The sequence below is a fragment of the Bactrocera tryoni genome, chromosome 5 (assembly GCF_016617805.1).
Source record: "Bactrocera tryoni isolate S06 chromosome 5, CSIRO_BtryS06_freeze2, whole genome shotgun sequence".
Classification (NCBI taxonomy): Eukaryota; Metazoa; Arthropoda; class Insecta; order Diptera; family Tephritidae; genus Bactrocera; species Bactrocera tryoni.
This window is the reverse complement of record NC_052503.1, coordinates 13,591,714-13,619,572: the sequence shown is the minus strand read 5'-3', so window position 1 is coordinate 13,619,572 and position 27,859 is coordinate 13,591,714. Positions and strand designations below refer to the sequence as shown.

The 27,859-nt window shown below is 34.5% G+C and overlaps 1 protein-coding gene and 2 long non-coding RNA genes across 8 annotated transcripts; 2 read left to right on the top strand and 1 right to left on the bottom strand.

Moving 5' to 3' along the window:
- Positions 1-1,061: 1,061 nt before the first annotated feature.
- LOC120779073 (death-associated inhibitor of apoptosis 1) lies at positions 1,062-27,859 on the bottom strand. 6 transcript variants are annotated; one of them, XM_040111211.1, is made up of 2 exons: positions 27,262-27,859; positions 1,062-2,554 (listed from the first exon to the last, which is right to left on the bottom strand). In XM_040111211.1, the coding sequence occupies exon 2, from the start codon at positions 2,452-2,454 to the stop codon at positions 1,150-1,152; it is 1,305 nt and encodes a 434-aa protein (XP_039967145.1). In that variant the 5' UTR covers positions 2,455-2,554; positions 27,262-27,859; the 3' UTR covers positions 1,062-1,149. The 6 variants fall into 6 exon arrangements, with proteins under 6 accessions (XP_039967145.1, XP_039967150.1, XP_039967147.1 ...); XM_040111216.1 differs by lacking the exon at positions 27,262-27,859 and adding an exon at positions 19,653-19,789; XM_040111213.1 differs by lacking the exon at positions 27,262-27,859 and adding an exon at positions 13,436-13,633.
- On the top strand, positions 8,266-10,327 carry LOC120779075. Its single transcript, XR_005705603.1, has 2 exons — positions 8,266-8,589; positions 8,810-10,327. It is a non-coding gene; the product is annotated as an uncharacterized LOC120779075 (long non-coding RNA).
- LOC120779076 lies at positions 15,841-22,635 on the top strand. Its single transcript, XR_005705604.1, has 3 exons — positions 15,841-16,284; positions 22,215-22,327; positions 22,411-22,635. It is a non-coding gene; the product is annotated as an uncharacterized LOC120779076 (long non-coding RNA).

Here is a 27,859-nt window from a genome sequence, read left to right as displayed (position 1 = left end):
AACAAAGCGAGAAGAAGACAACATGCTGCGGAACCCCTTCTTTAATTCTTCTAAGTTTTGAGTTTTTACCTCGAAATAGAACGGATAATTGACGAGCGCTCAGGTAGTTCATGTCCCAACTCTTCAGTTTTGGAGGGAGCGTAATATTTTTGATGTCCTCCAGTACCGTTGTGTGGCTGATTGTGTCAAAGGCTTTCGACAAGTCCAACGCTTCGAGGATCGCACAGAGCGGTTTTTGGTTAAGGCCATGAACTATCTGGACGTTTATGACGCTAAGTGCTATGGTGGTACTGTGCACTTTTCGGCAGTCATGTTGGTGGTTTGCTAGACTATGGTGATGTGTGAAGGTTGGCAGTAGCAAGCCTCAAGCGTCTTCACTAATGTGGAGAGGAGTTATCGGACGATTGGACTACCCTTTGTTGGCGGGTTTCCCAGGTTTCAGTAGTGGGACAACTTTTCCGACTTTTCACACATCGGGTATTTAAAGAGTGGTTTGCGCAGCCTCCGTGTAATACATTGCTTACCACTTTAATGATGCTTTGGTATGGTCCAAGTCCTTGTCTGGGTTCTTGTTTAGCCCAACTATATAACAATCTCACACATGTTGTACACTGATGCAGAACCCAGGATTTATATTGACTTCACAAAGAAAATCCAAAATAGTCTAAAAAGCACTAATTCACGAAGTTGAGAAGCTGAGGCTGAAAATTTGATTCGCAACACGCAAAAAAAAACAAAGTTCGTGTGACAGTGTTTACCAGTGTAATTAATGGAATATTTACGTGCGCTTTGCGCTCTTCAACAACAAGATCGTAAAATTCCTGAGTATAAATTCCATATATATTTATACATATGTATGTATACTATACTTATACATATTGCATATACATATGTAGTTTTTTCGACGAGCCCCATGAAAATAAAAGAAAACGGTATTTTTTTTATTTGTTATGTTAATTTTTTATTTTATGCATATAATTAAGAATAAGTATTTAATTATATAAATATTTGTTACTTTACCGGCCAGTTGCAGAAAAACAGTTATTATTTGCTGCAAGCGCCACAACTGGCCGATTTACCGCATATTATTATTATTATTATTTACAACGCGGGTAAGTCTACACATTAATAAATAGTTTATATAGATGATCAAGGAAAAAACACACGCATCACATTTGTAAAGGGTTTCCGGCAAACCGGACACTTCGAGACCGACGACGCGCACTTGGCGCAAGCCACCACATGGCCACAGGGTAAAAACGCCGTGTTATACTCATCGGCATAGCATATCTTGCATAGCTTCTCCTCTGCAATTGTTGCCGCCACCGCTGTGGTCTTCACAGCAGTTGTCGCCGCCTCTGCGGTTTTGGACGTCGTTGGCGTCAAAGCCGCTGTTGCAATTACTGGTTGTACGACAATGTTGTCTGATGTTGGACAATATTGATCACTTTCTGCTGGCACTGCATCGGGACATTTACTGTTATTCGTTTTATATTTGGCCGCAACGCTTTCGATATAACTTTGTCCTTTCAGTAAATTCAAATATCGACATTTCGGTAACCAGAGCGCATGCTGTTCCCATGGTTCATCATCATCATCCCAATCCTTGAGACCACAACCACAGCTAAAGCACTTAACGCGATCACCAGTGCCGGTATAGAAGAAGCCAGCATCGGCTAATTCCTTTGGACGTTGCTTCATGTTGCGTGGCCACTCCGCAAACGAACGTAAGCGTGCCGCTTCGATGGCATACTCAGGATATTCGGGTCGGTACAATTGCGCTTCATTGCCACATCTGCTGTTGTTAGCGCTGCTGCTGCTGCTATTCGCATTGGCATGATGATGATTAGACAAATTGTCGGCCGCTATGCTGTCGTATTGGTATGCGCCTGTCGTCAGTGGAGCCTGTGGTGTTGGTGCAATATCTCCAGACACATCGTTTGCCTCGAATTCGTATCCTTCATTGCCGCACACATCATAACTAACGGGCGGTAACACACGACTCAATGTATCATTGCTAATTGGCACATTGTTGGTGGTGCGTCGTCGCAGCAATGGGCAATTCGGTGAGAAGCGTAAATGTTCATTAATCGGTTGATCATCACGTTCCCAACGTCCGATCTCGACTTCACAAAAATAACATTTGACTTTATCATCTTCGCCCGTATAGACCAGGCCAATTTGTGCCAACTCCCTCTTATTCAGCCATTCAAGTGGCCAATTTTCGAATGAATTCAGGCGTTCATCTTCACGCTGATATTTCTCATCCATAGTAAATTGTTCACACTTCCATTGGGGTAGGTATACTTCATTCGTTTTGTTATCCGTTACGTCGTAGCTGTTTCTACTCGCTGTCCAACCACCACACTCAAAAATTAGACGCCTTGCTAATTCGGCGGCCGTATTATTAGTTGTATTGTAAGTTGACGGTTTCTCGGCAATTATTTCAGACATCTTGTTGCTGCTGTTGTCCTTTACCTTCTATACGATAAATTTGTTGCGGTATTAATGATAGTACTATATGAGTTGCGCTGCGATTATTGCGTTCGTAAGTCTGCAAGTGGAATAAAAGTACACGATTCGGTTAGTCAATATATAAAGTGCTTGCAAAATCAGTAAGAATAGATAAGAAGTTGTTGCTCCTATTTTACAACTCATTGTTGACAAATGTCTACGCTTGTTGACAGAGTTCTAGGTAGGTTTCTTGTTGTAATTAAAAGCTTTTGCAAAAATTTTTAGAATTATTGTTATTGACCCAAAGCAGAAAGTTGCACTACCCGAGCTTTAATTATTTTAATTGTGTTTTACTCTCTATCGCTCTCTCTCCCTTTTCTGCTATTTTGTATTGTATTGTATTGACAACTTGTATATGTATACGATAATTTCGTATCTTTGAATGAAATATTATTAGATAAAAGCTGGCGCTAGTGTTTCGAGACAAAAATATTTTTGCAATTAAAAACAATTGTGCTATGAGTAACGAAACAGTCTGGTATTGTTATGCCGAATCAAGCGGAATTTTCTAGCGTGAAAAAGATTTTCGTTGCAACGTTGATATTTATTTTTGTTTATATGTATTAACATGCTTCAAGTTAAATGTGTCCTTATTGTTTTGCGATTTTTTCGAATTTTCGTTAATATTTTCAAGTTTAATAATCTTTTTATTTTTTCCCTGTTTGGTTTTCATACAAAATGTAGAAAATTTTCCTTTTTTATGAAAATGTTACAAAATATTATATTTAATAGTTGAAGTTTAAATAATAAAAATTTACTTTTTTGATTAAATTAAAAAAAAAAAATTGTTTACATTTTTTTACTTTTTTATAAGATCGGATATTTTTTTATTTTATTTTATTTTATTTTTTTTTTTTATTATACATTATTTTATTTTTTATTATATTTTATTTTATTTCAATTATTATTTTTTGTTTTTCTTTTCATTTTATTTTTTATTTTACAACTTTAATTTAGTTAAATCAGTTTTCAATATTTGTATATACACACTCTCACTTCAAAGTTTGCTTTATTTACCCGCTTATTATTATAAACACTGGCTTTTATAAACTAACAAAAATACGCTGTGTAAACGTCAAAGTTTCTCAGTCAACTATTGTTGTGAATGTTTGTGAACTTCGCCTGAGTCGATTGTGATACTCTTATCGAGAATTACGTATACATATAGTATACTACACCCTGTTATTAAATCAACCAGAGAAATACTTTCGTACATATTTCAAGTATGTGTACTTAAGTAGACAATAGACTGTCTTTTATAAGTTATTATATTTTTATATTATTAGAACTGAAAACATATTGTAACTTAGGTAAGAAAAGCTCAAAGACATGAAATTTTAATAATTTTTTTTTACGATTTAGACTCTGCTAATCGAAGAAATTCTTAGAAAAAACTCACTTCCGTTTTACAAAGAAATTTTTATGAGTTCTAATCTTATCAAAAAAATACTATACTTCACAATTTCAAAATAAATGTAATGGATATTTTTTGCACTAAACGACTTTTAACTCATACCTTCGATGAAAACTTTTTCGTATGTATACGCTAGCAGGTTTACGAAGCTATCATTCAGCAATAGACGCTTTTTACACGAAGGCAGTGAATAGCGGCGCCATTTTTATGCCCATATTCCACTTTTTTTAAGAGTTTGTGTGATTGTATTATATATATATAAGTATTGTATGTAGTGTATCACAAAAGCAAAGCACGACCAATGTGTCCTGACGAAGTCTGTCTAATGACTGAATCCTGGAAGCGATGAGCACAAAGCGTTAGCTGCCAAGGAATACTAACAAACGAGCGAGTAAAAGTGCTGCGCAGGACATACTACAACAGCGTAAGGATATTAATTAAGGGTGGAAACATACCACATGTCTGCGTGTGCACCTTTAGCGCCAGCTAGCCAGCTGCACGACAGGATATGCTCTCAGCAGCTGCAATGCACTCATTCAAACAAGGACGATGTTGATGATGATGATGATGGTAAAAGTGCATAGCCACCGCGAAGTTTAAAAAATTTCGTTAAGCTTCTCCATTTATGGGCGTTACGCTACAAGCGAGTGAGTATACTACGTCAACGACGACCGTATGCTTTACAGAGCCGAATCAAAGTGATACGAGTACTACACAAGAACACTCGGTTTTGGAGTACGCACACAACATTGTACTCGTCCAGCGTAGAGGCGAGCAAAATACTCATAAACGAGCAACGACCGTAAAAGCCAAAGTCAGCCAGCCAAGTCGTTAACCGACGAAAATGCACTTTTGCAATTCGTCGCCCCCGTCTAGGGGTTGATCTAGCGCTGGAAGGAAAGTGAAACATTTTTATGTGCGTGTGTGTGTTTTTTGCAAATCATAAATCACAAGCTGGGTGGCTTCCAAACACACACACAAACGACGTTGTAAGCAGTGCCTAGCTGCGCAGGACATTTCCAGTGCTGTAATGGCTGTCAAAGTACGAAGTCAACCAGCAGCTACAAGGACGACGACCGAACAGCGTGGGTTCGAATGCAGCAGGCGAAGTGAATGCCATTCGCAAAAGCATCAACATCGCCGCATCTCTAAAACACCCGTAACCATGTAGGATTTTGTAGTATTGTAGACATAATAATCAATGAACCCTGCGATGAACGACCTCGGCTCGCGCGTCAGGGCTTCGACCGAACGAAATCGTCGTCTACGAATGCATATAACCCGGCGTAGATGAATGTACAATTAAAAGTTCGGGGAAAAAGTTGCATGAAAGTTAGGTGCAATTTTGCAATAAGCTCTCTTTACTTTGGTTGTAAGGGTATAGGAGAAATTATATTATTTATTATTATTTGCAAACACACAAGCTAATGACTGCACTTAGCTCTCGGCAAATACTCCTCATATCGCGTGTTGGTAGCGTTGGAAAATGCGTTTTTTTCTTTTCAACTGCAAAGCTAGTAAGTATCGCGCAAAAAATCGTAATGGCGTCGATGTGAAATGTGGCAACGCAGTAGACAAATACGTAATACTAACGTATCGGAAAGCAGGTGTATAAAAATATTGAAAACACAAATATTTGCAGGAACCTTAATATTTTTATCTATAAAGTGATTAAAAATGTCGTTTTTTATTACACACATACATACATAAATTTAACACATTTTGATTCCCAGTAGAAAAAAAAAATTATTTTATTTGCGAAAACTTTCGATACTTCTCAAAGTTAATTCAAATCTGAGAGATACTTTCGAGTCATTGACTTCTGAACTGCAAACCTTTTGCAAACTACAAATCAAAAATATCTAGACTTATCGATAAAGCTCTTAAAAATACTACTTTCAGCGCTCTATATTACCCTAATTTAATCAAGTAGTGAGCTTTCTGCACCTTCAAATGTCAAAATCTTATTCTTCCCGGAAGCGGAACTTATAGGTGCGTTCAGCTAACTTTTATATTGTATCTATTATATTTTAGAAATATTCGCAGTCAAATGACTTTTGAAAATACTGTGAAAGCATTATTTAAAAAAATATACCACTCCGGTTCTTGGAAGTCAGCGGACGAGAAAAAATTATCGTAAAAAGACCTGGCAAGAAGCATAATGTCTGGTGGAGCTGGTGATTTATAAGTGAATTGGATTGAGTTTCATGTATGTACATACATATGTACATGAAATGTATGTACATAAGTATCCAATAGCATTGCATTTGCAACTACGAAAAATTGCTGTAAGCGAGCGAAAAGCAACTGCAACTACGAAACCAAAGCCAAACCAGTCAGTCGCTGAGCAATATTATTATTAACCAAGCGAACCGAACCAACGTGGGGGCAATTGCAGCAGACTGTGAGAAAGTTTCAATGGAATGTGGTCAAACAGCAATTTGAGTGCAACATATAAGTAAAAAAAAAACAAGCCAGCAACAGCAAAACAATTGAAGTGGCAGCAGAAAAAAAAGTGGAAAAGCAAAACAACAACAGACTACTCGTTAAAGCTGTCACCATAGACAAACAAACAAACGTCTACCAAGTCGCTGTTCTGGTCTCGCTTCAATCTCTACAATCGCTTCGGCGAGTTGGCTGGAAATATACACGACGGAAAGAGGTGGCAACATTATATGCCGGAGCCATGCAGTAACCATCAATGGAAATATGAAAAAGTGTCGTCGACAGACAAACTTTTGTAGCTGTTATTGTTTGTGTGATGTGAGCATGAACAAATACCTACAACAATCACCACCCAACAATGGTATAGGGAGGAAATTTTTTTTTTTACCGCCACAGTGGAATGAATATAGAGTACAAAAGCATATGTATAGAGAAATGATAATTTAACTCATCATAGGCACACGGCAATAATGCAATGCAATTGCATACATACTACGTGTGGAACTTTTGCAGGGCGAAGGCGAGCAAAAATGCACGAGTAGCCCGATGCAACGAGTTACTACGAATGTACGAGAAGTGTTACGAATGTTTCCAGGTTTCAAGTAATTATAGCTAGTGATAGTGACAGAGTTATATTTTTTAAACTAATTGGGATTGTTTCAAATTTCTAAAACAATAATTTATATTATTTTATGTTAATAAATTGAAGAATGATTACTGTATGGCTGTTAATATAGAATTTGCATGTTTAAGTGCAGAAGAAAATAACCATAGTAAGTGGGGGGGGCAAGTTCCAGAAACAAGTGCTCGGAAAGGAATGAAGTGTAGAAATTATTATTTGATTTCTTTGGGGAAGTTTACAGATTGTAGCGACAAGTCCAATTTTGATTATGCCGAGTTATATGTTCAAAAATAAGAATAATATCCATGTCTGCCCAGGCTTATACACGTGTGCATATAATATATAAAATATAGTCACAAAATAACCCTTATGACTTTGCTAGTGCTCAAGAAACAATGCATGTAATACGGTGTTTCATGCAAAACCTTACATATCCGAAAAGGTTGTTAAACCCATGTTTCACTTACGAATATGAGAACAATGTTCACAGCGTCAATATATTGCTCGGATTACTAATTACTTAACTTTGTTAATACATTGTTGTAAACAGTTTTTATGTGCATATGTTTCTAGCTTTTCAATTTTAACCACAATGAAAACCCGATAGAAAAACAGCTGCTTTGTAAACCCCAAACTCAGCTTTCACAACAACAAACAACAGTGAACAACTGTTTTGTAATTGCATTTACTGTTTAAGGGAATAATAAATTTTATTTTTATAATTCAGAAAACTTGCTGTTATTACGAATAAGTGACCACAAAATTCGTATTAAATTGGATAATAAATTTATATAAATTAATGCAAAAGTTATTCTATAATTAACAATATGAAAAACATGTTTAAGGAAGAAAATGACCGAACAGTAAAAGTTGAACTAAAAACCAATAGCTGTAAAATCGCCCCACACAGCGCTTTTATGAAAAGTGACTTCATGACACATGTGAACACTTTTCAACTTATCCGTTTATTTCAACATTAAAAAGATATGAAATAAAATAATTTAAAATCGTAAAAAATTTTTAAACTTACATTTAATACTAACAGCTGCTACTATCCAAGTTAAATTAAATTATTAATTAAGCAAGTATTCACACTGCTGCATATAATCGCACGAATGCAGGCGAATAGTTCATACGAAAGTTTTCGTTTTTCTTGAAACTTTCAAAAAAAAATTGTTTGTTTTTTCAGTCACTAACCACACTCTCAATAATAACAATAATCAACAAAAAAAATATTTAACACAGATTATCACTAAATATTTTAAACAATTTTCAATTGCTTCGTAAGTTTTTAAAACTTTTCTTTTAATCAAAAATTTTCCACCACGTTTTCTTTATTTTCTTCTCTGACGTAGTCGTACGTGCGTGTTGGCACCAAGAGACTTAACGCACTAGTGATGCAGTCACGGGAGACAAAACTACATTCTACCATGGAACGTTCACGGAAACCGCATAGAAGACCAAAAATAAAATATCTACATTAGAGTAGTAGTGTTGTAGCCAAGTATGTGAAGCTATAGGGGTGATAGTATTGCCAGATGAGAGTGAGTGGATAAACAACTGGAGTTCAGATAAATGTTCAGAGCTACGGTGGGTAGGTAGAAGGGATTTGCTTGCTGTTTTCGTATTTTAATGGAAAACACTAGAATATTATAGTGTGTTTAAGCAAACAAAAACTAAAATACTAAAAAATTTTTATTATTTATTAAATAAGTTATCGATTTTCAGTATTTTCCCTCTTTTCATCAATATTTTGTGTGTATTAGGTTTAGAGCCGAAATTTTAACATTTTCAAACTATTTTTGTCTCAAAAGCTTACAGTTTCAAGGTTGAGAGACTACATGTTTTATGAAAATCTACTAAGTTTGCACCAGAAGAAGTCACGAATCGTAAAAAGTAAACCATGGCCTGAAAGAATATGGGATGAGCAAAAAGTTCTTGAAGAGAACCGGGACGCCTTGAGAATTCCGGGCCCAGGAGAAATTGTTCTCAATCTAATCCTTTCTTGTGCACTGGGTACAGATCTCAAAACGAATAAACTAGGCAATCTTGCTATGTTTATATCAATTCTTAATGGACAAATTTCATGTTTGACAATAAGCTATTAGAAAACATGTAAGATTTTCTATTTTTTATGTTCTTACCACAACAATTTTTCTCATAAACGTTCAATAATACATCTGGCAACGTCAAGTGGCCTGCCGCTTGATCAACCCAACATAAATGCAATAAAATACATTGGAATGCAGCTAAACCACTTTTTCAAAGTTTTTTTTTATTGTTTGGTTTAGTTATGTTCGAGTTACCTGGCGACTTGTGAGAGAATTACAGATGCATGTACATACATACATATGTAAATAAGTTACTGTTGTTGTATGTCGACACGCAAGCGCAGACCAACAACAAAGCTAGATACTTATTAGAAAACCAACACTGGATACAAAGAATGGAGCAAGCCAACGCACTGGGCGGCCTCTGAATGCCAGCGAGTCAGTCAAAGAACCGGAGAATGCTCACAGCAGTGCAGAAGGCGCAAAGCACAGCACCAATGTACAAAGCTACGTATGTACATAGGTAAGAGTCAGTCAGTCATCCAACCTTTGCAACCGGTCACCAGGTAATACTCGCTGCTTCAACATACCGAAGAAGTATAACGCTACATAATACAGCAACATAAAACCCACATATACACATACATACATACATACTTTGTCTATAAAAATGTGTAGTAATGTTTGTCTGTTGGAGTTGGAGTTTAGTTCGGTGGGAATAATTCAATTCTTGGTTGTCTTATTTCTGGTTTGCTTCATTCTGAGATTGGAATGTGGTACTACCAGATATCGGCGCACAAACACACACACATGTACTGCATAGGCTCCATTTACATGACCAAGAGCTACAACAATAACAAGCAACAACAACAATCGTGATTCTAGTGGGGAAAAAAATATTTTCATACTTTGCTTTTACAGTTGGGAACCAAAGAACCATTACGAGAATGCTTCAACAATCACTTAATACAAAAAAAAAACACATACAAGTGTATGTGAACTAAGAAAGCTGAAGGAAGTATCTCAAGAACAGCATTAAGGCGAATGCAATGTAAAGAAAAAATCGGGAAAAAAATAAATAAAACATTCTTGAGTCGTCCTTCCAAGAAATGCAATCACGCAGCGATCACCAACGACGTTGTCGCCAACAACAAAGCAAACGCAGCAATGCTCCTAAACACACACAAAGCATAAAGAAAGCAACAACAAAAGATAAGAAAAATTCACTCAATATGCAGGCGCAGGCGCAGACCCAAATGTGATCGAGCAGCCAGCAGCGTATGAAGCAACAATCACCAAAAATGCTCTAACAAGCTGCGCTTTCAATTTGAATGTAGATATTGTAGCAAGCGGCGCAGGCGTAGCAGCATAGAATAAGTGCATAATGCCATAGAATGTTGTAAGCCGAAGATCGTGAGCCATCGATCAGTTTTCCATAGCATAACCCTGCAGGGTTCCCCGCTTTGCGGTAAAGATCAATGAAATACAAAAAATGTGCCATAACAGTTTGACTTGAAGCAACGAAATACCTAAATTGGATGGATGCTGCTGCATGGGTTGACCAACCACGACATACGAACGTTCACTCGTTCATTAATATTGCACTTCTAATTTAATGATCTATCGAAAATGCGAGAACGCATGCATGCAAGAAGAGGCAGTAGGTGGAGGAGGCTACTACCGTTGTATGGATATTACAAATTTAAATGTACCAAGTCCAGACTGTGAACAAACGTGTGTGTGTATGTACGTTTGATCGCCCTTCGATCGTTGATTGTTCAGGGCGTTTTATTGTATGGGAAAAACTCTAACAACTGAGATTCTACGAACAATAGCAGCAGGAAAATGAGAAATTATACTCGTTTGAGTTGTGATGTGTGCGTGTGATGAAAGAGAAAGACCGCCGTCGCCAGCGACACAATAGTACTCGAAAAGTTTAATAAAAAATATAGAGATTATACTGGACCAACAAATTTTTAATGCAATTCGTCTATCTATTATAGTGGGTGTTCATATATAATTACGTGTGAAAGCATGAAATTGGAAAATGGTATTTCATTACAGTTCTTACTAGATCGGCTTTAAAAATCACATTTAAGATCTGTTTTCTAAATGTCTGGTTAGGAACCATCTGTCAGTCAATTAAGTTCTGATTAACTTAACCGATACTCCTTCTTTCTGTAAAGAACCTGAACCAAATCTGACGTTGAGAAAACGAAACTAAGAGGCAAGAAATAGGCTACACTTCCGTGTTCCCACAACGTTCGGGTATGCGTAACCGGAACGTACTCGGAATTTTTCCGGCCAAGGACTGTCAACTTGGCAGCATTTCTCCAGTTCTCGTCAGAGATTATTTCTGACGACTATAATTTCTCACTGAATTACTTTAAATATTATTCGTTTTCGTACCAAATCTATCTGAAAATTAAACCCCAGTTCGAGTTGACCGATAACAATTTGACCAGAAGGATCAACGTTTATTCAACTTTATATCAGGAAAAAAGCATCAAGAAAACCTTGAGAACCAAAAGTCACATACAAAGCCGAAAGAAATACATATTTTTCATTTTAAGTACTTATTAAACAACCCTGTAATGGAAATTTACTACAACAATAATGCTTATGCGGTTTCTTGTGGTGCTACACGCTCATTATCGCCAAATAGGCATTTGAAATTCATGAGAAACAACTTCGTACCTTGCTGAATTGTTGAGGTTAGAATGTGGTAAAATCTGTATTTAAATGATAAGAATCGAGATCGTTTTTCTTTTGTGTCTTTTGTGTGTATGTTCGTAGGAATGCACATATTTAAGGATTGTCTTTGTGTCATTGATTTGGTTTATCCATATTAGGGAACAGGTCAAATAACAATAAGCGCCGATATAAAACGAGTTTACTGCTGAACTGTAATTTCGTTATGATAAAAAAATGAGCATATCATGACCACCAACGTTGGGTAATGACTGAAAACGTGTGGGTGTGTGGCAAGTGTAGAATGGCAGATTTGTATAATACTGAACTTTCTCTAAGCGAAATATTATCTATCACGAAAGACAAAAAAAGATAATACATGTTAGATCAGTAAAAATGAAACCAAAAGTGCCATCTATTGACACACTTACTCATTATTATTATTATCTTTATAAATTTATATGAATACAAACTTTTTTTTAACAATGCTGATGTCATGAAGCAATGAAAAACTTGGAAATGGGGAGATTATTCGTGCTTAAATCCGGAAATAGTTTGTATGTTACCTCAACCTATTTCCTTCTTGTGGTACCTAGTCATCCAATTAACAAAAACCCAAAAATGTAAACAAACGGAAATGAAAGAGTAGTGAAAAAACTAAACGACTGTATAAATCTAAAAAAAATTACGGAAATGCATTTTTTTTTAATTCCACGAGCTTCCGACGGGTGTAAACATCGTTTCTATTAAGAAATGTGAGCAAAGGCCCGGTAGGAAATTTTAAACTTTAAATTTTTGGATATAAAATTTTATACTATTATCACTTTAACGTTTTAATTGTAAATTGAAGACATAAAATATAGTACATATTTTGCTTTCTGCAAGTAGTTCATAATTTTATTTTTTATAATAATATTTTAATTAGAAAAGGAGGCATATTTAAAACTGTTTTTAATTCAATTATTATTACATTAACTTCACAGCTATAAAATTTGCAATATACTTGTTTTATATAATTAGAAAATATCTATTAAAATAGACAAACTTTTTACGAAAAAAGCTATATTAATGTCATTTTTTTAAATATCACAAATGATACAATTGAAAAAGTAAATTTTGCTCAGGCGAACTAAAATTAAAAGAAAAAAATTATATAACAGCAATTGTTCTCATTCTCAAAATCCAATTGTAAAGTTTTGTTATATTTTGTTCTAAAATACGAATTTATTTTTAAATTTAAGAAGATTTGAGAATATCGTAAATTTACGGTATGCACAAAAATTTTATTTTCAAAAATTGCAACCCTGCAAGCTTGCAGACGCCATTACTCGCTCACGTCTGTATGTTTATCAATGAAAATACGTTTGTTTATTCTCTGCCAACTCAAATATCGTTTACGTTCGTATGTACAAACATACATACATATGTATTTCAATGCACACACAAATGTTTCTACATATCTTTATGAAAATTCCACTGAAGTCAGCCATTTGTACGAACAACTATGCACACACATTTCTGGTTGAACTATTTACATGTACAGAGTCCAAATACATATTTATATATATAAAGATAGTTACACTATATTCCTCAATAAATTTTACTTAGTGCACTTATTTTCACAAATCCCAATTGCGCTGTATTTTTAATATATAAATGTGCCAATCAATTTAACAAATTAATGTTGTTGGAGCTCACCTTGATAATTTTTCTCTTTTTTCGAAAAACTCAAGTCTTTGTGATACAAATATGTATATTTATTTTACGAAGTTACACAAACGGGTTCAAACAAACATCGAAAACATATGATTTTAAAGTTTTTGGTTTTATTCGCCTTTTTTATTTATTAACAATTTGGAAAAAACCAGTGAATATAATTTTGCTACTATTCAGCGCTTTAAAATTAAGTTTTACTTTGTCACACAACGAGTGATCACCGAATGCCCGATGACAAAATACGAACTCCCTCCACTCTCTCTCTCTCGCATACGTTCACTTGATGGTTGGCGTTGCCACAAATGCCAAAACATAACACTATCAAATACTTGAAACTCAAAAATTATGCCACAAGTAGCTCAATTCACAACGAACGGATTTTCTTAGAGTTATCAGACTTAGTAAATAGCAAAAGAATAATATAGACAATTAGTTTAGTTAGCTAAAACCTTAACACAAATACTGATTAGGGGTATTCTCTTGCTCTTGCAAGATTGCAGATTGCAAAAATACTATACCGAAATATACAAGAGCACGAGAGCACCCATTGCAGAATCTAGTGATATATGAATGGCTAATTCGGTCAATTTGTTGTGAATGACTATTAAGCATGGCTATTGTGAATTGGCGCACCTTCTGCATACATTTTTAAGAAAAATAACTGTAACAAATCTTTAAAATTTAGAAATAGAAATAATAAAATCCATTTAAAACTTATCTTCCTCAACAATTTAACGACGTAATATGTCTTTATGTAAAATGGCAACTACAACAGGGTTGCAATTATATTTTTGCGTGACATTGCACGCAAATATACATAGGTTTTGGTCTAACATATTTCACAGCCCTTGCAAATATTTTTCTGCGTGTGTTTGTTGTTGTGCCGTTGTAAATCTGCAATTCTTGCACCGTGCACCAGGTCTTGCATTTTTGTCAAGCGGAAGTGGCATTATCATAGAGACTGCGCATTAAGGTACTCAAATATCGTTAAATACTGAACAGAGTTGCCACTTATGATAGTTTTCTTCCAAATATTTGCGCTAAAAACTGCTAAAATGGGGATAAATGAGAATATTAAACTATATTTTTTTTGGAATGTGTTTTAAATGGTGCATAGAAAAAGAAAACTCTACTAAATGTATAACTGCATGAAGTATAGTAATTCATACTCACTGAGAGTGATAATAATTGTGTAATCATATAGTACTGATAGATTTTCAAAAATACATAAATCACGGTATATGAGATATGGATTCAAATGCTAATGGAAAGTTAAACAAAGATAGACGATGTTAAAATCCAATAACTACAATGTTGATATAAGACCACCTTAAAAGAAAGATTGAGTTCTTCTACGCGAAAACTCTTTTGTATGAAACGACAAGAGTAGTAAATTAAAATAAAGAAATAATATTCACAAGAACAATGTCCCATAAAATTTGGTACGATAAAGAGCGGCACATGCCAAATTTATATCTGCAATAAGCAGTGACATACAACATATGTACATATGTATGTATGTATGTCCAGTCACAAACTCTAGCACGTGCTACGGTCACCTGCACCTGATTCTAGTTACCTACCGGTGTGATTAGGTCTCGAGATGCATATGCATGTACATACATACATACACATATATTTCAATTAATTGCTTGCAAGCAAAAACAGCAACAACAAAAGCAAGTGAATCAGTAGATGAAGCAAAAGCAGCTGCGGCAGATGTTTCAGTTTTCGTTTGATTCAATTGTATTTCGAAATCGTATGGTTTTGTTTGACATATGTACATACATAGTTCTACTTGAATTTTACCAGTCCATATGAATTTGAAATTGGTAATTATACCCTGAACATGGTACGTGTATTAAGTTTGCCACGAAATTTGGTATACCCAGAAGGAATCGTCGAAGACCCTCTAAAAGTATTCCTACATATGAATGTACAAACTAAATGATAACCTGATGATTGATCGATTGCCCGTCTGTATATACACGATCTAGTCCTTCAGTTTTTGAAATATCTGAAATTTTGTGCAACTCGAGAAAATTTCAAGGGCCACACTGCAAATAAGAGAAACTCAAGCTGTGACCCAGGCAATAACTTTCAAGCGAAGCTAAACTACAAGCGAAATATAATTTTGTATTTCTCAGTTTGTTTCTCATTTAATTGTTCTTTGGTTACTATTATATCTCGTAAATATATAGCCGGTATGGTTTTGTTTTCGAAATTCCAACACGTCTCAGTGCAATCGCTTTAATGATATGTACATATATAAATAAGTTATTACGCCTCTGTGTTGATATTACTATTGAGTCACATCCTGAGTCGATTTCTTTAGAAATAAAGAAATTAATAAACTTATGCTGTCATCAATTTCTATTCAGACGAATGGGTTTTATGTTGACGAACGATTTTTTAGGAAAATTATAAAAAAGAGATTACTAATCGTCTTTGAAATTTGAGGTTATCTTCTATGAACTTAAACCACAAGTGTAACAAAAGTTCTGTGAAATCTGATCTACATGGAGATTTCCTAAAACTATAAGAAAAGTGTGAGCGGATGAAACAAAAAAGTTGATAATTCAATAATCTAGAGAAGATATTTTGCACAAAAAAGAAGGGATCGCATTAATTATAAATGGATTAAAAATTATTGGAGATATTTTTCAGACATCTTCCATTTTGTACTTCTGCGATAATTCTATAAATTCATCATACAAGGGACCTGTTTCGATGTACATACATATATGCTTGCCAAATCTCTTCTCCAACTCATTTGAAACAAATGTTGAAGTTTGAAAGAAAAAGAATTCGAAGAAAAAGTTCATTAAACTGTAAGTACTTGCACATTAAAATTAACGTATTTATGTACATAAGTATGTAGGTATGTATGTATGTAGGTTTGTATGATTGTATGATCACTTTTGCAATATGTTATCCAGTGAAGATCTAATGCAAGTTGCAAGAATGTGTACGCCTTGCAAAATGCCGCATGTGGAACGAAGTGAAATGTCTGGCGTCTAGACGGAAGATCTGGGCAGTCAGCCAAAGTATATTTATAGTAATGCAATCATTGAGGAAATCGTAAACTTCAAATGACTTCAAAAGTACTATTTTAAAATGCAAAAGACATTAGTGAACGCAAGCTTCTGCATGCATAGTGTCTTCTTCGAGTCCTCCATGAACATTTAAGCCGAGAGACACATTTATTGAAATGTACTGAAATAAAATAAATCGACACTTCATAAGTTGCAAGTCTGCATACTTGGGTGTTATCGTTAAAAATCGAAATCGATTTTTGTAATTTTTATAAATTGGTTTTTGTCTTATTAGCAATGTATTATAAAGTTATTAAATGTAGACTACACTACTCTTTAAGGAAGAACTTGTCTACTCTGAAGAAAAAATTTGCGACTGATGTACTAAGAGGTCTGTGGGGTATTAGGATGTGTCCTGGTTACGAATTTGAGTTTAAATGCTTGCAGTTGGAATCCCCAAATTCCAAATCCCTTGACTATAACACAAAAAAGTCTCTAACATCGCCGTTGTAATAGTACTCTAAACTAGTGTTATTGTAGATAATTTTCTACCATAAAGCACTAAAGTACGGAAATTTATTTTGTTATTTATGCTTTCTATAATATACAATATATCTGTTGGCTACTGATTAAGACACATAAATTTATATTTTCCGGGTTTACCGATAAAATTGAAGTATTTGTATGATTAAAATTATTTAAAGCAAGAAAATACCGTTAACGGAAGCTATAATAAAAGTACACTTCACAGATTAGAAAACTTCCATACACAAACTTGACTTTGATCGTTTTTATGGCAGCTACATATATGCTAAAGTGGTCTGATTTGAACAATTTGTTGGGAAATTGTAGCATTGCTTTGGCGAATAATTCATGCCAAATTTCGTGAAGATATTAAAGTCGATCGTCAACAAACTGATTGGAACTTATCAGTGTGGCTTTAGGCCTGGAAAATCAACAACTGACCAGATTTTTAAAGTGCATCAAATTTTGGAAAAGACCCGTGAAAAGAGGATCGGTTCGACACACACCACCGCTTCGTCGATCGCAAAGCTGTTTTTGACAGCACGAAAAGGAAAACTAATACGGCTGTGTAAACTGACGTTGAGTAATACCAAAAGGTCCGTCAGGATCGGGAAGGACTTCTCCGAGCCGTTCGACCAAACATATTTTCAGACAAGGCGACTCCCTTTTCGTGTTACCTCTCTAATAATTCGAGCTGCATATCTATGTAAATAGAAAAGGTACAATCTTCTATAAGAGTGTACAGCTGCTGGCGTACGCCGACAATATTGATACCATTGGCCTCAACAACCGCGCCGTTAGTTCTGCTTTCTCCAGAATGTATAAGGAAGCGAAACTAATGAGTCTGGTAGTGAATGAGCAAGACGAAATATCTTCTGTCTCCAAACAAACAGTCCTCGCACTCACGACTTGGCTCCCACGTATCTTGGGACCAGAAGTAACACTTACAACAACTTCAGCCTGGAAATCCAATTGAGAAGTAAAGTCCTCTCTCAAGAAAGAAAGACCAAATTCTACAAGTCACTCATCATCCCCGTCTTGCTATATGGTGCGGAGGCATGGACGATGACAACAGCTGTTGAGTCGGCGTTACGAGTTTTAGAGAGAAAGGTTCTGCGAAAGATTTATGTCCCTTTGCGCGTTGACCACGGCGAATATCGCATTCGGTGGAACGATGAGCTGTACGAGATATACGATGACATTAACATACTTCAGCGAATTAACAGACAGCGACTACACTGGTAAGGTCATGTCGTTCAAATGAATCGTATAGATCTGAGAGTATTCGACGCAGTACCCGACGGGGCAAGCAGACGAAAAGGGGAACTTCACCATCCGTCGGAAAGACGAGGTGAAGAAGGACCTGGGTACACTTAGAGGTACATTTAGAATTTTCAATTGGCGCCAAACAGCGAAGAGGAAGAACACCTAGTACGACTTATGGTATAAAAATATAATCGAACAAGTGACAAAGGGCATGATTCGAGCGTAAACGAACATTTTATACTCTCAAAATTTGCAAGGATCAAAGGTGGGAATTTGTATTTATAATAAAACTACATATGATTTCTATAAAAAAAGTGTTCGAAATAATTCAGTAAAACCATAAATATGAAAACAATATATCGATTTTTCTTAAGTAAAAAAAATTATTTTTTGTTCCAAGTGAATTTACTTACGAAACCACTGTTTGTTTACATACGTCACACACTTGTATATGCTACATATTATATTTCTCCTTTGTTTATATTTGTATGCTGATAAGAGCTAATTGGTTACAGAAGAAATGATGGAGAATACAATAGATTTGCACACGCACCACTTGGAGTAAAGGTCAGTATTTACTACGCTTTGTTATGAAATTAACTAAATGCATTTTTCTTGAAACAAATTTTCCAAAGTTCCTGTGAAATATGTACACATGTATATGTATGTAAGTACATATGTACATTAGAGTGGGTCGATTTTTTTCCATTATACCGCGCATGCCAAAAATATTTTAAGGATAATTTTGAAAAACTTTGCCTAAGAGACTATGTGTCTAAAAACAGTTCCCAGCGAAGTTTAAAAAATCTGAAAAGTCGGTTATACGGCAGATATGTGATATAGTTGTCGGATTCCGACAAATGATCATTTTATTGATATTCTATTGTCAAAATGCGCCTATGTATGTATTAAATTTCATTCGGATATCTCAAAAACTGATGGACCACAATACTTTGCCTCAAGAAGCGCTGGCTCGAAATCGGTTTTAGATCCATAGCCTCTTGGCCAAAGTTGTTCAGAATGATTCGTAGAACATTTCCCGCGATTTTTCCGTTCCATTTTTTGGCATCCTGTAAATCGAGCCGCTCTAATGTGCGTGCGTGTATTGTTTTATAGCAAAACGGCGACAAAAAATCAAAATATTTAATTTTTACTATTTAAAAACAATCGAAAAAGTTAAAAAATTACTAAAAAAAAATCTAAAAAATTTTTTCACTGTTTGAAAATCTAAACTTTTCTTTGTTTTCAGATGACCAAAATGTGGAAAACACGCCCCTATTCTCTCCAATACTTCACTGACTGACTGTAAAAGCTGGCAGTGTCCGTGAAATTTATTTTCAAAGATTTTGTATATTTCATTACGATATACTTACATACATACAGACATATGTATATGTGTGTAGTACATTCATATTGAAACTATCGATAAGTAATTTGACTGGCACATGGATTTGTCTTATACTTTAGAACTTCAAAATTGTTACAGCTACTTTGAAACAAGTTATATCTTTTTAATTGCCACTAGACGGCCTTGCAAGGCCTTTCGAACTAAGTGAATGACCAGTGCAGTGCGGTTAAGTTGCTTGCATGGATTTGCCAAAGCTCTGTGACTTTTCGAAATGCAATTCGCATGAGCTCATGCTTGCCATATGCAATATATTGCTCATATATGTATGTATATGTGTGTATGTATGCGTGCATTCTTGCGTTATTAAACAATTATAGTATAACTGATCATGACATGAGCGCGTGACCAAGTAAGCCTCTTACGTTATTTGAGTACTCTCCTAAGCTTACTTGCTTTAAATGTGACGGCTCTCTCGTTCTCTCGGCGGTCATTATTTGTTATTAATTATTACTGACTATAGGATAAGTCATGCTAATCTGTGAAGGCTTACGAGCGTTCTTGCTGGAGGACATTGGTCGATTAAATGATAACAAATATTTGTAATGCATTTATGGTTTTATGATTTGTACTAATTAATTAAAAACAATAAATATTCATAAGTGGTAAATGGACATACATATATACATATTTACATATTTAAACAGTTGTGTGCTAAAATATGGCACAGTTATGATTTAGTATAAAAATACTTAGGCATTTAAAGGCAAAAGAATAAAAATATGTATTCTACTGATAATTTAGTTATTTTTGCTTTCTAAACGAACGTCATTTCATATAAAATAAAAAGTCGCACCAAGTTATTGTAAGTTTTCCACGAGGTTTGTAACATTCAGAAAGCGTCGGGACCCTTTAAAGTGTATTTATATGTGTACTTTGGGACAAAAAAGCACCCGGAAGTTGTGGCCAAATGCTGTTTCAAAAAAATGTATTTTGCTAAGTTGGTAGGACTGACTGTCCTTAATTACTATTCCAAATATCAGCGCATTACGTCAATCATTTTCACAATGGGCAAAAATATCGAAGAAAGAATTTGTCTCCTGCGAATGTTGGAAAAGGCTTATGGTGATTCAGTTTTATCAAAAACATAAGACTGCGAGTGGTACAAAGCCTTCAAAGACGGTCGCGAGATCGTTGAATATATATAACTCCTTTTGGACGAACTTCGACCCCTTCTACTGATGAAACTATTAAAAAAGTGAAGAATATGGTGCTTGGAAATCGTCAGGCAAGTGTTAGAGATATTGCAAGAGAGCTCGACATCTCTCGTGTTTCCGTTGGAATGATTTTGGTGGATATTTTGGGTAAGCGTCCCGATAAAGTTGAATTTTTTTATAAAAGAGTACCGTAAAAAGATCTATTGGGACATGATTGATCGTGCGAATTCCGATCAAATAATCATGGAGAGCATTATAGCTGCCGATGAGACATGGGTTTATGAGTTTGACGTGCAAACCAGTCATGGGAATGGAGGGGAAAAAACGATCCAAAACTAAAAAAAAACACGCCAAAGCCGCTTACAAATCACGGTGTTGCTAATTTTTTCTATATTCGTGGTTTGAGTTCTATTTGGCCGTATTAAGGTTTTTGCGTGACAAACGGCCGAAATTTTAGAAGAACAATTCACGATTGTGACCGAATTTAAAGCCAAAAACACAATGAATACCATCGATCAACCTCTGTATTCATCAGATTTGGATCCATGCGATTTTTTCTTGTTTCCAAGAATGAAATTGCTGCTCCGTGGAACCCATTTTCAGTCGGTTGAAGAAATAAAACAATATTCGCTGAAGGAGCTGAAGGCCATCCCAAAAGTGCTTACGAAAAATGAGGACGTCGAGGACTGGAAAAAACGTTGGCATAAGTGTATTACATCCGGTGGGGATTACTTTGAAGGCGACAAAATATGTAAATATTGATGAATAATTAAATATTTTGCGTTTTATTTACAATTTCCGGGTACTTTCTTGTCACAATGTATCAAGTGTCTGTATATGTATACGAGAAATAGTCTTTCAAGTTTTGAGAAATCAAGCTGGAAATTTCCCACGTCCTTTTCTCCTCAAGAAGCTGCTGATTTGTCGGAACCACCGATATCGGACCACTATAGCATATAGCTGTCATACAAACTGACCGATCAAAATCAAGAAAAAGTTTAGTTTATTTCAAAACGCATCACAGTTTTAAGATTTTTTGAAATAAACAAACCCTTTAACTAATTTATATCTAATGCTGCATATATTTCGCACAACATTGTCGATAAACAAGAAAGTATATATAAAAATAAAACTTAATGCGTAAACTGCAGCTTATATACAGGTTTATAACTACTTTAAAGAAATATGGAGCCCAAAATAAAATTTGCGCTCGCGCCAAAAAAATCAAACACATTCATATACTTATGTATATATAGTATTTTAAAGGGAAAATATATTTTATTATATACATATATAAGCATGTGTGTGCCTGTGCAGTGGCGTTTTGTACGCATTGTTTCCATTGAATTCTTTCAAATTCTTCATATCCTTAGAGTGCGCTCATTGAAGTGTGCCCGCCAGCAGCTGCTTGTCAGCACAGCTGATGTTCGATCCCGCAGGACTCTTTCAATTCGTTGGAAACATGAAGCATGCTACACTATACAAGGTAATAAAAGAAATGTGGCAGCTGCTGGCTGATGCCAATATGTTTTATTCTCACTTTTAAATTATTTGGTTTTTGTTTTTCAGTCTTCTTTTGATATAATGGAGGCAAGCTGCCGGTGTCGTAAGCTGCACCAGGATATGGATGAGCATATATGTACATAAGTATGTACATATATATACGCACATGCATACTTAGCTGAGAACAGCTGGAAATAGAATTGATGGAGTTCGCTTTAAATTAAAACAGGAAAAAATGTGTTAAGCAACAATTTGGATTTTAATTCGAGTAAACTAAATTGCCACTATGAATTCTTACTCTTCTTAATACATACATATGTATGTGTACACGTCGTTATAATTTACTCAAAAAAATTGATCGGCACGGGGCAAGACTTAAATGATTTTTTTGCCAGTGCAGGGGTATATGTATGTGTGTATATAAGAAAGCGAAAAAAATGTTCCCTGGGTATCATTAAGGTACCTCACATACAATCACCAATTATATGGAGTAAGGCCAGCCGGATGATGTTCGAAAATCCTGATATTAGTTACATATATGGTGCTTATCTGCATTGTTATGAGTGCCGACATTTTCGGTCAAAAGTCAACTATAGATACTAAGCTCCACATATTCGTTACCTGGGAGCTTGAACATTTTCATAATGTCGGTACGCGTTTTTATAATATTGGGTAGTCTAAAAAGACCTTTCGTATTTTGTCAATAGATGTCGTTGCACTCATAGTATATCTTCAGTGCTTCCAATCACATTGTATCATACCATTGGAAGGGCGAGATTTCATTTAACCAAAAAAATTAAATTCCGCGAAATTGATTACACTGATGCAATAATGTCTCCGTCAGAAAAATTACAAAAAGTGGTCGACCAAACTGGTATAATACATATTTGTTTATTTACTTATTATTATAAATGCAGGAAAAATAAATTAAAATTTGATTAGAAATACGAAAAGACTTTTTCGACTACCCAATGGAAGTGAATCGAATACGCCCATTTACGAACTCGTATTTTTTTTTACTAAGGAACGCGCATACCAAATTTTTATCAAGATATCTTAATTTTTACACAAGTTATATACAGACATTATTTATATACATACATATGTATGTATGAGTCTATATCTATCTCGATTAGTTTTAGTTTTTATTATATTCCATAGCAACATGTTGAAAGAGTATAAAAACTGGTTGCACATGCTTAAGTTAGCGACATCTAGCGGAAAATATCACTTGCTGAAGTTTTAGCTTAGACACAAACCGCTAATGAAGTAGCGAGCGATCAAGAAAACATTGCCACATTCTGCTATAACAATATTTAAGTTGAAGTAACGGTATCAGTTGAGGTTATGAACCAAAATTTAAAAAAAAATAAAAATACAAATAAAGCAGTTGATTAAGGTTAATCTATATTTGGAGTTAATTTGAGAGAATAAATATTATAAACAACAAAAATAAATAAACAAAAAAAAAACTAAAGTTTGGCAGTTTCTAATGAGCGTGCCCGAGTATTTGATAGAAATTCATTGGAAGCACTTTGATCTCCCAGCCTGCCGGTTAGAGACCAGACCATTAACCTATCTTGATAATTTATAAATGTCAGCGAATAACAAATATACATACATATGTATGTATGTATCTACATACATATAAGTGTTTTTGCATATGTATAAAGGAAATAATTTCAGTAAACTTAGCTCAATTATTTAGTAATTGTCTAAGCGCATTACAACAACAAATACCATTGTTTGTAGAATTGTTTTAGTGCAATTTAAGTAGAAAAACGCTTAAACCACGTGCATATTAAGTGCTTATACATGTATGTACAGGTGTTCTATACAAAAAAAAAGTCCTACCCACACACACATACATACATATGTAAATATGGCAATTCAGGCACATTACATTACAAAAATGGTGAGATCACTTTTTTCACCCACACTTTAAATTAGACAATCACCTAAGTTTATAAAAAAATATGCATGCAAGTGCACTGAATACACTGAAAGAAATTACTTCGATAATACACTGAAAATGTTAATTCTTATAAAAATTCTAAAATATTTTAAATTTTTTGCTAATTTATCAATTTAGTGGCATTATGATCAATTTATGAATTTATCTAAATAAATATTCTGATATACCAAAAACCAATGAGAGGCTTACGTAGTGTGAAAGTAAAAAAAAAAGTATATATTTTTTGCAGATTGTGATAGACTATACCTTTATAAATATCATAATAGAATTTTCATTGAATATATCAAATATTCTTGAGAAACAGTCTCCTAAAGGGTAGCCGCTTTTCATCTTCAAATCTGCTTAATTGATTACTCGGAGACAAATGGTCCGATTACTATCGAATTACCTCATCGTAGGACATTGTACGAACAATATTTTCTAGAGAGAATTTGTTTTTTCTGGAAGAAATTTAGTTTCTTCTGATCCACGGAGAAGGACGGAGTCAATGCAGCTGTGGATACCCTTTTTTAGAGCATGCAACTCAAAAAATATTTAATTTTTTTCTCCAACAATTTTACTGTGCATTCTTTAAATATATACAAATATAACCTTAAAATTGATACGCCGTTATTATTAAAGAAGAAAAAAATTAAAATATATATTTTTTTTAATTCCCAAAAATCGTTTTTTTAGGGTGTCCCACTTAAACAGAAAGTGGAAGAACCAGATTTCTCACAAATTTTCAATTATTGGAAACTTTATGTGAAATTTAGTTTGAGGAGTTAAGGATTATGCATAAGAGAGAGAGCGCGCTAATAAATTAATTAATCTAAACTTGTTTGCCTTAACATTTCCTCCTTTTCTTTACTGTCACAATTCACAGTGATTGTAAGCAGCTCGAATTACCTGCGGTGTACTTATGATTTGTTGCATTTAATATACATTTTGACATTGACATGGTTATTAACTGTCAGATGTGCTTTTCCGAGAGAAGCTAATCTTTGTAAAGCTCTAACCAAACACGCTTTATGGAAAAATAAATAATATCACATGTATAAAAAATAAAATAAATATTTGAGCAAAATAATAATAACAATTCATAGAAATGCGGTTTTACAGTTAAATATAAGTACATTTCGTTACCTAAAATGCAAAATAACGTAACATCACTTACAAGCGAAGGAAAAACGTTATAATAGAAACCAATCATATTGAAACAAAATTTGAATTTTGGTTATTAAATGGTTATATGTATGTATATTGGTTATATCTGACAGTAAATCGTTAGAAATAAAAAAATTTGCATTTTAGGTACCGACATAAAGCATTTCGATGAAAGTCATTTCAAATGAAGATCAAATTAAATTTCAGCAATTTTGTAATTCGTGAGAAAATATGTATGTATGTACATATAAAATAGTTATTCCAGATTTTTTCAGTTGTTTTCCATTTTCCGCATTTTCATCATTTGCTTTATATTTATGTAGATGGGTGAGTAACAAATGACTGAGAAAATATAGAAATGCATTAGGTAAATATATACATATGTACATATAATGATGCACATAGGTATGCACTTTTACATACATACATATGTATGTATGCATGCAATAAAAAGCAATGCGCAAAAATTTCACAACCTAACGCAACTATTTTGAAAACAAAAACGGTAATTATCACTATTTCTAATTCAAAACCAATTAGTAATTAGAGTACCACAAATCGAGTCAATATTTCAGCGATAATAATAATTATGATCATGAAAATTGCGCCTCCTACGCAAATAATAATACAATATTTATTAATTAATTAAGACATAAGCCGCTCTTTTTCCTGTCAGATTGCCTAGATTTGTGAAATTTTTAATTGTCGGCAAGATCATCAAAGGAAGTGCGCAAAAGTAGGAAGATGGTAGTTAAATGTATAATTTTTTGTGAGTCTATGGCGTACTGGAGCGCAATTAATGTATTTATGATTCATTAATTACAAAATCTAAAACATAATTAAGAAATTTTCAATATTTTCCCGAGCAAAATTATGATCCGTGATATCTTAATTGAATATTATACAAAAAAAAACATCAAATTGACCATTCAGATATTGATTCGAAACGTACAAGCACATTTTCATTTGTACAAGTTTTTATAAAAACAAATATTCACATATACGCTAAAAAAATTATACAAAAAGAACCAGAAACCTTGCACAACATTTCGACTTGTAGACATTTTTCTTATTTTCCCACGCCCGCAAATGTATGCTAACCCGCACTAGCAGTGCAACGGACATTGTACTACGTCATGTGAAAGAATCCTGCGAGTCGCTCTCACACTCACACAAACACTTGTACATACATACTTATGTACATGCAACCGTACTTCCTTGTATTTTGGAGCAGTAGCATGGGAAAATGTAGAAAATGTGAATGAACTCACAAACGTGATTATCAGCGAGCGCACTCGTCACTTTAGCCGCAGGATACCAACACACGCATGTAAACAAAATGCTGTCGGCAGGATAATGTGCTGGGAATAAAGTGAAGAGTGAGAGCCAACGACGAGTAGTGACGAGTGTTGCGAATGCACTCAATTGTTGCGCAGTGAGTATTTTCCATTAATCTTGGCACATTGTTATTGTTTTTGGTTATATAAATATTACTCGTACTATTACTAGTACTATGCAACTTGGGTGCGTACTCGAAACTTCCGCTTCGGCTACTACAAAAAGCGCCACACAAGCGACTTCCTCTTAGCGAATAGCAGGCGAACTATATCCTTTGAGTATAAAAAGACTATAGGCATGTGTGTGAATAGACAATAGATAGGGCTTGAACTGCGTTGTGAGGCAGTCATGTTTTATAAATACACACGTATGTATGTACATATGTGTATTGTATAGTTTTGCATTAGGACTTGTAAATGATATTCAAAAAGAGTTGTGAGGCAAGGGACTTTACTCACCATTTTGAAATCTTATGATGGAGCAGCAAATAAAAGTTTTGCGATATCCTTATACGATATTGCTTGCTGTTGTTGACATTTGTAAAACACCAAGGATGGTTTCGTAGTTTTTTCAGGGCTTCAGGTATAGATTAATTGGGTTATAGAAGAGTTATTTGAACAAGTCTATATAAAATTTAATGACACAATTCTTTTTATAACAGTGACAAAATTCAAAGCATTATTTGCTTACAATTTTCACAAACAATACTACTTCACAAAATTATCACAAAACTCATTTAACTGTAAAAACTTTATCAGCATGTCGTTTATTTTGGTTTCCTCCCTTGTTATTCGCGTTTATTTGCAGCTGACTTTCCAATAGCATACAAATATTCGATTTCCACTGATAACAAAAACATCACATTAAACGTTTGTTTGTATATGTGCACATATGTAGGTAAGTATGTTTACACGTCCGTTATGTGCCAATTAATTGAAGCAGTAACGGTTAATTGTTCATTGGTTTTTAATAAAATTGAAATGTCACTTAACTTTACTGCCTTCCGCTACCTTTGGTATTTGTGACTTGCTGGCCTCACCATCAAATTGTGTCTGT

What these genes read in the sequence shown, in the direction of transcription:
- LOC120779073 (XM_040111211.1), bottom strand. Translation starts at nt 2,454, where the DNA reads ATGTCTGAAATAATTGCCGAGAAACCGTCAACTTACAATACAACTAAT.